Genomic DNA, 11,234 nt, shown 5'->3' with positions numbered 1-11,234 from the left:
ATTTTAAAATAAATAAATAACAGCAATGCATCCGAGGTCCCACGACTAGGAAGTGGCCAGAACGAGACCCAGCCCCAGGCACCCTGGCCCCGGAGTCCAGGCTCGCACCCACATGTCCTGCTGCCCGCATGAATCACAGCCCCCAGTGCTGGGGTGCCTGGGGGTCAGCACCCGCCGAGGTCCCTCTCTGGGTCCCGCTCTCACTGCCCCCTGTCTTCTCCAGCTGACCGCAGCCGCCTGAGGGCTTCCTCGGGCGCCTGGAGCCCGCTCTACCTGGGAGTCAACACCCCCGTCCCAGGAGCAGCCCCCCACCAGAGACTGAAGGGGCAGGTTGAGAAGCCCACACCGCCCTGTCCTGGGCGAGAGGCTTGAGCTGCGTCCCCAGCATCTCCCCGGATGCCCCGTGGGACTGAGCCCCGGCCATCCACAGTGGTGACCTGTTCAGATGCAAACCCTGCAGCTCCTGCCTGGTCTCACATCCCCAGACCCCGACTGGTGTTTCCAGGGACCACCGCCCACATGACTCTTTGTCCGGGGTCTGCTCCCTAAGCAGCAGACTCAGGCAGCCCTGCTCAGAGAGGCGCCCCGGGCCACCCCGTCCCCTCGGCACAGCCCCCGTGTGCTTCTCTTTTCATCATACTCACTTTCTGAGGTCTTGTCTGGTCACTTACTGTTTATTGTTTGTCTCCCCACCGCCCACATCCGAGAATAAAATCTCTGAGAGAGGAGGCCCCTGGGCTAGCTAGCCACTGTCCTCCAGCACCTGGAACCAGCGGCGACTCCCAGAAGGTTGGATGATGCGTGGGGTGAAGGAGAAACGCACTGGTCCTGACCACCCAGGACCAACCCCAGCCTTGTGAATAACGGTTCACACCCGCTTAATATCGTGAATGCCCAGCACATGACAGAGGAGCTCTAAGGTCATTAGATGAACGGATGAGTCAGTGAACAAATGCAACCTGGCAGCTCACTGCTGAAACCCCAAACCTGCCCCAACTCAGACTCTCCAGAATGGGAAGCTCGCCTCGTTGCTGGTGCTGTCCTGGATCTCGTGTGGATGGCTCCGCCCGTGGGAGCTGAGGCTGCCCGGTTCCCATTTGACGGGTGGAGAAATCAGCTGCGAGGCAGTGGGGCCCCCACTACTCCGGAATCTCCATCTGGTCTCCATCCCAGCCTGGGCACCCCAGAGAAACCTCCACAGACCACGAGCCATTTGCTCCATCCCCTCCTGGCCCCAGGCGTGGCCAAGCCTTCCCTGTGCTGAAGGAGGTGGCATCCCGGGGAAGCTCTTCTAGCCCAGGGCCTGCCCTAACTCCTTCCACCAGCCTGGCCTTGGCGTGCTTTTCGCCTCTCTGATCCCCTTCCAAGGTGGTGTCGTCTCCTTGAGTTGGAAGAGAGGGTTTCTTCCACTGCATCTCCAGGCTGAGTGCAGAGCCCACTCAGGGAAAATGCACCATAAATGTTGGTGACATGAACGAGCCATTCCACCCCTGAAATGGTAAGATTTCAATAAAAGGTTGTACTGAGTTCTGACAGCCTGCAGGCCTCTCTGTGCACCGCCCGCCCAATCAGAGAGAGGCAAGTCCCCGGAAAGCTAAGATCAGGCTGCGAACAGGTGACGAAGAGCCAGCTTCCGAGGACGCTCGGCATCAGAGCCGACACCCGCACCTCAGGGCTGCTCCTGGAGAGAGCCCCTCACTGCCATACCAGCTGTCCACGGTCATCACCTGGCGCTGAAAAATGGAAAAACTCACGAGTGTGGCTTTCCTCGCCATCCACATAAAATTGGGGTGGGGGCATTCTCCCAGGAGAAAGATTCCTTGCCTCTAACCAAAAAGTGATTTAAAATATACTTCATCAGGCGGGCTTCCCTGGCGGCGCAGTGGTTGAGAGTCCGCCTGCCGATGCGGGGGACATGGGTTCGTGCCCCAGTCCGGGAAGATCCCATATGCTGCGGAGCGGCTGGGCCCGTGAGCCATGGCCGCTGAGCCTGCGTGTCCGGAGCCTGTGCTCCGCAACGGGAGAGGCCACAGCAGTGAGAGGCCCGCGTACCGCAAAAAATAAAAAATACTTCATCAGAATAGATTTTCTGTCTCCTTTCGTGCTCAGGCAAATAAATGCAATACTCTTGGCTATGGGGAAAACTGGGATGCCTGTTAGTGAACCTGGGACCCACCAGAGTCCCTCACTCTCTCCTGCTCCCACGTTTGCCAGCTGCAGAAGTACCTGATTCTGTAGCTCTACCTGGTGATTCCTGCTTTAGAGCCAGGACTCCCTCTGAGAGCTGAGACAACCCGTGTGTGGTCCCAGAGGGACTGGTTACTGATGTCAACTGATCAGGACTGTGGACCCAGAGGGAGGGCCCAGTGCCTGGCAGGGTCTTCGCATCCTCCCCCTGGAGCCCATCACACCTGGCACTCCTGTGAGGCCTCGGGCAGACGGAGCCCAGAAGGACAGAAAGATCAGGAGAAGCCCCAGGTACAGGCATCCCCCAGCCTGGCCCACAGCTCCTGAGGGTTGCAGGACTGCTCACACAGCGAAGGGAAGTAAATCCCTCTCCAAGGTAGAGGAGTCCATCTCGCATCCTTCACTTGTAAAGCAGCCCATCGTGAAATTCTCCCTAAAGGACACAGGCGACTATGAAAAAAGTTTCAGTTGGGTAAGTCAGGTCTAAACTTTGATCCTTCAGGTGGTCATTCTTTGAAGAAGAGATCTATGTGTTACCTTTTGGAATAAGTTAAAATGCACGGTGGAAAGGAACATCTGAGACCAGCTGCCATTCCCGTAGAAACAAAAAGGTGAGAGGTGGAACATGCCCATTGGGGTATGTGCACATCTGGAAGAACACACAAGAAGCTGGTAACTGCAGGGGCCTTTGAGTACAAAAGTAGGAAAAGGGGGTCAGGAGAAGTATGAGAATTGAATTTTCTGTGTGCTCCTTTGTACCATTTGGAATTTTTTCCACATGTGTGGGTTTTTTTTTAATTTTTAGGGAGTTTGTTTATTCATTCAACAAGCAATTTTGGCACGTACAGTGGGTATCAGGCATTAAGAGAATGAGATAAAGTGAAAGAACACAAGGCCCTGACTGATCCCCGCCCCCAGGGGCATACCGGCACTGGGGAGTGTGCAGTCGAGCCCCGTAACCTGTCATCCAGGCTGAGACCCTCTGACCAAGGGGGTTCCACCAACCGAACATCAAGTAAAGACAGCGGTGTGAAATGAGACTACCCTGGGCCACCAAGATATCTGGTTGACCCAGACAGGATAATGCCCACCCACAGCCAGAACCCAGGGCTGGAATAAAGGGGCGACGTAAGCACGGTGGGACGATGACAGCTGGATCAGGGCAGCTTCCTGGAGGAGGATCTGAAGGGTGGGGAGAACTTAGATGGTAGGTTCAAGGGGGAGACAGGCAGAATTCGGCCCCCAGGAAGATGCTACACCCCAATCCCCCAGACTGCGGATATGATGAGACATCACACCCGTGAACACACTACTGCCTGTCTCACAGTGGCTGCTACAACAAAACCCTGTGGACAGGGTGTCCTAAACGACAGGCGTTTATCTCTCCAGTTCTGGAGGCTGGAAGTCTGAAGTCAGGTGCCACAGGGTCAAGTTCTGCTGAGGGCTCTCTTCCCGGTTTGCAGGTGGTACCTTCCTGCTGTGTCCTCACATGGTGGAGAAAGGGAGCGCTCGTGTGAATTTGGGCAGAAGGGGGGCGTAATCATTTGGTCCACATAGCATTACCTTACGTGGCAAAAGGAACTCTGCAGGTGTAATTAAGGTTACTGATCAGTTGACATTAAGAGAGAAGATTATCCTGGATTACCTGGGTGGCCCAGTGTTATCACCCACATCCTTTAACCCAGAGGCAGAAAAGTTCAGAGAGATTTGAAGCCTGAGATGGACTCCTCGTGCCACTGCTGGCTTTGCAGATGGAGGGGCCCTGTGACCAGGAACGTGGGTGGCTTTCAGGAGCTGAGAGAACATCCCTGGCTGACAACCACGAGGAATTGAATGAGGCCACAACCCAGAGGAGCTGGATCAGATCCTTCCCGCAGGCCCCAGATGAGCGCCTAGCCTCACCAACACCTTCACTTCAGGCCTGCGAGATGAGACGGAAGCAGAGAAGCCAGTGGCCCCCTGCAGACACTGCGAGAGCCTCAACAGTGCTGACTGCAGCTGCAGAGCTGGTGGTGGTTTGTAGGAGGGCACTAGGCACTAACACAGGGTCGCTCCGTCAGGGTGAGAGTGAGGCCCATACCGCGGGAGCTGAGGTCACGTAGGCAGGTACCCATGGCACCCCGGCAAAGCAGGCCCCGCTGGAGAAAACGACAGCATAGTCTCGATGGCAGGGGTCTGCCAACACAGCCTGGGAGGCAAGGAGGCAGAGCACAGGGCAGGGCCTGGCCCGGCTGGAGGGCCCATCCCGGCCCCCGGACACCAAACTTGGCAGGAATAGGGCCCAGTGTGACCAAATAACCCAACTCCTCAAGAGAATCCAGAAATCCGATTTTTGTATAAAATATTCTCATTCAAACTTTAAAAACACTGTGCTGGCAAACCTTGTGCAGAACAAGAAACACAGAGACGTGTGTCCCGAACCAGATGTGACCTTCCGTGTAAGAGAAAAGGCAGAAAGGCCCCGAGCGAGGGCCTTTTCAGGAGGCAGTAGGGACCCCCCTCCCCTCACCCAGAAGAGAAGGAGAATCCACACACGTGGAAGACCCACCTCTCCCAGTGACCGTGCGGGGGACCCACTCCCAGCCCCCCAACAACCTGACGTTTTCAGGGCTACGGGCCCATTTCCAGATGAGGCCACTGAGGCCAGAGCGGTTCATTAATCCCCTGTGATTACATGGATGTGAGGTGGTGACGGGCTTGAAACTACGCTTCTGATTCCAAAATCTGGGTCCGTCTGGCTGCTCCACGTGGCATCCTGGCAACACGTGATTTTTCTCTTCTGATTGCACAGGGGTTTGCTGTGCGTTTCCCGAGGCCTGGACTCTCCTCCCCTCACTAGGAAACCAGCCCCCTCCTCATTCAAGGCTTGGCCCTCCTGTCCAGCTCCTACCACGGCAGGCGCCCCTCCTACATCCCAGTCGTTCGGGTTCTGTCCCCACGGCCCGCTTGTAGCTCAGTCTCTCAGCTTCCCAGCTCCGAATTCCTGAGGAAGGAACCTAACTGGTTTGAGTCATGTTTCTGTCCCAAGTGATGATGGGTCACAGGTCCCTTCCAGCCTGTGGTCAGACGCCAGTCCAGGCACGACCCTCTGTAACCCCTCCCGTCCTGACTCCCCTCCCCACCCCCTCCCCAGCTCCAAGCAACCCGGTCTTAGGGCCAATCCCCAGAGGTACGAGCAGGACCGCTCAGGGAACAGGCTCGGGCGAGCCATGTCCCTAAAAGCAGCCCCCAAACGCCTGCGCAGCCGTGCCTGACACTTCTAATACAGCTTGAACAGCGGGGCCTGGACCAGGTAAGGTAAGCGTGGATATCAACGGTATCTGATATCATCTGAAGCCTCTCAGATGCCCACCATGGCCCTGGGTGGGGGCGCTAGCAGCAACATCATACTGCTCACCCCCCCACACCTGCCGAGTGACCCAGGTGAGCCAAGAAACTAGGGGGTGTTCCACGTCCCACACCCAAACCGTCAGCGACTCCTGACCACAGCGCTAAGCGTCAACTCAACAAATGGTCTCTTCGCATCCCTCTGAGAGGATGAGATTTTGTCAGCAGTGAGCGCTCGCTCTGCATGGACACCTTAGGGAGCCTGTGCGGGGGCATCAGGTCAGTGAAAGTGGAAGACAGACACACGATGAGGTCAGATGACTCATACCCAGAGAAGCATTAAGTCTTCAATTCTCTTATAACAACTTCATTTTGCATGAAGGCAGGAGGCTTTTAAAACAGTGCTACTGAGTTATACTGACACATAATAAGCTGCCTACGTGTATATAAAGTGCACAGCTTGATGTCTGACCTACATATGCACCTGTGAAAACACCGCCACAATCAGGACATGTATCCATCACCCCCAAGTTTCCTCATAGCCATTTATAATACACCCCCAGCCCTACCCACTCCCCATCCATCCCTGTCTCCTGGCAACCACTGATCTTCTTTCTGCCACTACAGCTGGCATTTTCTACTATGTTATGTAAATAGAATCATATGGTACATACTTGGTTTTCTCTGGCTTCGTTCACTCGGCACAGTTCTGACATCCATTGTGTACTTGTGCCCACGTCAAAAACTCATTCCGTTTCACTGCTGAGCACTATTCCAGGATATGACAGACCATGATTTGTCCATATCCATTGGTGGACATTTGGTTTACTTACAGCTTGGGACAATCACAAATACAGCTGCTGTGAACATTCACGTACAAATTTTTGTACTTGGGAAAGTGTCTAGGAATGGAACAGCTGGATCGTTTGGTAGGCATGTGTTTGATCACAGCCATTTTCATGGAGCTCCCATGCAGGTTTCAGAGGGTCCACACTGTGTGTATTTAACCTACAAGATAAGGTACACGCTGGTCACATGGGAACCAATGATCCACACACTCACAAGGAGGCCACATCAGGCTGCAGCCGCTCCATTCCAGTCCTCCCAGTGTACGGAGAGGGTTCCCAGCAGGGAAAGTCTCCCAGCATGACCTCTGATTTTGTAAAATGCTCTGAGCGGGGCTTCCCTGGTAGCGCAGTGGTTGAGAGTCCGCCTGCTGATGCAGGGGACACGGGTTCGTGCCCCGGTCCGGGAAGATCCCACATACCGCACAGCGGCTGAGCCCGTGAGCCATGGCTGCTGAGCCTGCACGTCCAGAGCCTGTGCTCCGCAACGGGAGAGGCCACAGTGGTGAGAGGCCCGCGTACCGCAAAAAAAAAAAAAAAAAAAAAAAATGCTCTGCACACAAGCTCCTGACACTCCAGAGGTGGCCCCCAAGTGGGCTGTGTGATCTGCCTGCAGCAGATCTTTACATGATGGCAGCATCTTGTGGGTCTAGAGTAGAATAGCTATGATCAATACCGAGAGCTATGCATGAACGGCAGGAGGGGTTCTGCAAGGGTGGTCCCACCAGCATCACCTGGGGATGCGCATCTCCCCAGTCCAGACCTACAGAGTTGAAACTCTGAGGGGGGGTCCAGCAATCTGGGCTTCCAGGCAACCTGATGCATGTTCTGGCTTAAACACAAATAGCCCAGAACATCATTCAAGCCCTTTGACTCTCCTGGAATTAAATCCGTCAGAAGTCACACTACGCCGAGAGTGCAACTTCTCGATGGCCTCACTCCATCCACACAGCTCTGGAACCCACCCTCTTAGAACGCTGCCACCCGCGTTAAGGTCTCCTCGAAGAACCAAGCTACCGACTGGAATGCAGACCTGCACAGTGGTGGTTACCACTTCTTTCCCAAAGCACCAGACTCAAAACAACACAACAGTCCCAGGAACTCAATCACTGGAGCATTTAAATCCAACCGTCAAAACCACCCATTTCTCTACCTGGGGCTTTCACCCTAGCATATTATGACATAAATGAACCTAAGAAAAGAAAAAGACAAAGATTTTAGGTGATACACTCCAACACTCTTTACTGCTTAGAACCCTCGCTCCAAATGTACACATCAGCAGAAAAATTCATTAAACTTGAATAGGAAGAATTGGAGAAAAAATATGGAATACTTTTTGTTTTAATCTTCAGCTGAAGCATGATTTCCGCTCAACATTATAATCGGAGGGAAGTGCTGGTCATTTCCTTGGTATTTTTGCAGGCTCAGTACTTAGCCCAGTCTTTGAAAACCCTCTCCAGCTTCTGGCCAAGCAGAACTTTGCCGCTCACTTTGAACTTGCCAGCAAGGAAAGCCTTCTGAGGGTTCATTTTGCCGAAAACCAGCTCCATAAAGACAGGCTCCGGGATTGTGAAGACAGTGTCCGCTGGGAGCCTGGCGGGTCCTGGATACATGTTCCCAGAGCCATTCTTCAGATCAATGGTCCACTTCAGAATGGTCTTCCCATCCTTGGTGATGTCCAGCTGAAAGATGGCATTGACTTTCTTTACCAGCTGGGCCCCCACTTCTTTGATGTGATGACTGATGTCCTCAAACACAGGGAAGCTCTGGAACTCTGACAGCACTACAGGGTGTGGCACAGTGAGTTCCTGAGCTGGACCCAGTTCCTTGAGCTGGCTTGCCGGAGGCCCATCCCCTGCTTTGATCTTGAGTTGACGGTCGATTCTCTTCCACATCTTACTGTGCTGGTCCTCTTGACCTTGCCAACTGGTTTGTGAGCAGCTGTAGCCAGATTAATATCCACAAGTTCATATTGTGACATAAAAGGAGCGGCCAAGTGGGGAATGAGACTGGTTTGTGTGCCGCAGTCTTATTGGCCAAACAGATGCTAAAATGTGACATGGGGTGAGGGCTCAGACAGGTCATTGTGAGGCAGATCCACACCACCACCCCCCAAACCACAAGGTCCCACAAGCCCAGCCCAGAGAGGTCTGGACCCCATGTTGGGAATAAGAGAAACTGGCCCTAGAAGGTGCTTTGGTGACATGAGCTCTGTCTTTTCAACACTTTTTTTTTATTTAATAAATTTTTTTTATTTATTTATTTATTATTTATTTATTTTTGGCTTCATTGGGTCTTCGTTGCTGCCCACGGGCTTCTACTCTTTGTTGCAGTGCGTGGGCTTCTCACTTCGGTGGCTTCTCTTGTTGCGGAGCATGGGCTCTAAGCGCACGGGCTTCAGTAGTTGTGGCAGGCGAGCTCAGCAGTTATGGCTCGCAGGCTCAGTAGTTGTGGTGCACGGGCTTAGTCGCTCTGTGGCATGTGGAATCTTCCTGGACCAGGGCTCAAACCCGTGTCCCCTGCATTGGCAGGCAGATTCATAACCACTGCACCACCAGGGAAGTCCTCACCTCTGTCTTTTCTCTCAACTGAGAGAGCAGTTATTCTGATTCCTTCAAAAGTAGATGATCCTTAAGGCACGCTTCGCCTACCCAGGGGTGGAGTGGGAAATGCTGTTAGAACAAAACAGCTGTTTGGAGGAGGAATCAGCACCAGGGCCTGCATCAGGAAGCTTCCAGAAGCACAGTGAAAAGGAAAAATAAGAAACAAATATCCCTAATATCAGCAGAAGAAGCTGCTGGTCTCACATGATGACCGCACACACTAACAGCCCTCACTGAGCTGGCACTGTTCTAAGCACTGTACGTGTATTAACACACTTAATCCTCCTTATAATCCTCTGAGGTGGGTACTAAGTTTAATCCTCCTTTTACAGATGAGGAAACGGAGGCAAGGAGAAATGAAGTGACTTTCCAAAGTCACACAACCAGTCAGTAGGGCACCCAGGTTTAAACAGAAGTAGAATGACTCCAGAACCCACTTTTTGTCTGCCTGATGTTTTCTAACGATTAGGTTGGGGGGCGTGGGCAGGAACACCACAGAAGTGACCTTGTGCCTTCTCAGTGCATCGCATCAGGGGGCACATGGTGCCAATGTGTCCCACCTCTGGTGATGCTGATGACGCTGACCTTGATCCCTTGGTTAAGGTGGTGTCCACTGGGTCTCTCTCTGCAGAGTTACTGCTTCTCCCTTTGTAATGAATAAGTATTTTGCAGGAAGATACTTTGAGACTTTGCACATATCCTGTTTCATATCATACTCCAGCCTACTTCTGCTTGCATCCATCTGTGGCCCATCAGTGTGATGTGTGCTAAGTGGTCATTTTCTATGCCCATCACTCCCTTTATTTTTTTTTAATGTATATTTTTGGCTGCATTGGGTCTTCGTGGCTGCACGCGGGCTTTCTCTAGTTGCAGCGAGCAGGGGCTACTCTTTGTTGAGGTGCGCGGGCTTCTCACTGCGGTGGCTTCTCTCGCTGTGGAGCACGGGCTCTAGGCGCGTGGGCTTCAGTAGTTCTGGCAAGTGGGCTCAGTAGTTGTGGTTCGCGGGTTCTAGAGCGTCAGGCTCGGTAGTTTTGGTGCACGGGCTTAGTTGCTCCGCGGCATGAGGGATCTTCCCGGCCCAGGGATCGAACCCGTGTCCCCTGCATTGGCAGGCGGATTCTTAACCACTGCACCACCAGGGAAGTGCTGTTAGGGTTTTTAAAACTCAAACTGGTTCTCTCCGCTGCCCTCTCTCCCTTGCAAGCCTCACTCTGCCTGGCAGAAGGGGTGCTCCCTCTGTCAGTATACATAAACAAAGACTCCACTTTAATGCTTAGCTTTGTGATCTGTAACAAAGAGAATATTTAACGTTGCAGGTGTCAAAACAGACTAGCTTGAGTTGATAACCTAGACAATAATAACTCATTTTTCCCAGAGGGTACAGAGTGAGAGGCTGTCAGAATCAAATAGTCAGTAGAAACTAGAAGTTTAGACCAAAGAGATTCTGTAAATAAGAAAGTTGAACACAAGCATTGAGACCAGCACCGCCCCAAAGAATTTTCTGAGATAATGAAAATGTTCACGGTCTGGGTTGTTCAAAGCGGTAGCTGTCGAGACTCACATATGGCTAGTACGACTGAGGAGCTGAGTTAAGTTTACTTAGCTCTAATTAATTTAAATTTAGGTAGTCACATGCAATTACCCATCAGCATCCTGGGAAGCAACCCCAGCATCATCCTAACCGTTGTAAAGAAGTTACATGGTCACCTAGGGGATGCTGCTCCATCTTTAACCACTGAATTACACCAAACTCATACGAAAATCCCTTCCCAAACCCCCAATAACTCACTTGAGACTGTTACCTATATGGAACAGAGACCAGCTCCCATTGGTGGGATCTGGTTCAGGTGGGCGCCCCATTTTTGGACAAGGCTAAAGGCCTAAAGACGCACATACGTACTTAAAATGGTCCAGTAACATTTATCTTTAAATAGGCCACAAGCATGTCTAAGTGGGTGATTATTGGGTAACTTCTGAGTGAAAGTGTATAAGGTACGACTGCCTGTAAAGCCAACATATGTAACTCCTTCCAACATCCCATTCAGCTGTCCCTGATGGATAAAAGGTGTCTTCGTTATCAATTGCTGTGATAACGCTGCAGAACCACCCCCAAACTCAATGGCTTAAAACGATAAGCATTTATTGAGCTCATGATTTAATGGACCAGCAATTTAGGATGGGTTCAGAGCTGTAGAGAAAGCATCAACTTTCTCTGAGACTACCTAAATAATCGTGAACAGAGTGTTGGTGGAAATATGGGCGGTAAAGGCCA

At 52.3% G+C, this 11,234-nt stretch overlaps 1 protein-coding gene across 1 annotated transcript; it reads right to left on the bottom strand.

The window, feature by feature from the left end:
* Positions 1-7,783: 7,783 nt before the first annotated feature.
* Positions 7,784-8,254, bottom strand: SCP2D1 (SCP2 sterol binding domain containing 1; the record flags this gene model as incomplete). The annotated part of the gene is made up of 1 exon (XM_082856884.1): positions 7,784-8,254. The coding sequence occupies one exon, from the start codon at positions 8,252-8,254 to the stop codon at positions 7,784-7,786; it is 471 nt and encodes a 156-aa protein (XP_082713010.1).
* Between the last annotated feature and the right edge of the window lie 2,980 nt (positions 8,255-11,234).

The sequence above is a fragment of the Leucopleurus acutus genome, assembly GCF_964270905.1.
Source record: "Leucopleurus acutus genome assembly, chromosome: 16".
NCBI lineage: Eukaryota > Metazoa > Chordata > Mammalia > Artiodactyla > Delphinidae > Leucopleurus > Leucopleurus acutus.
The sequence above is the reverse complement of the archived record's forward strand: the minus strand, read 5'-3'. Positions and strand labels throughout refer to the sequence as shown.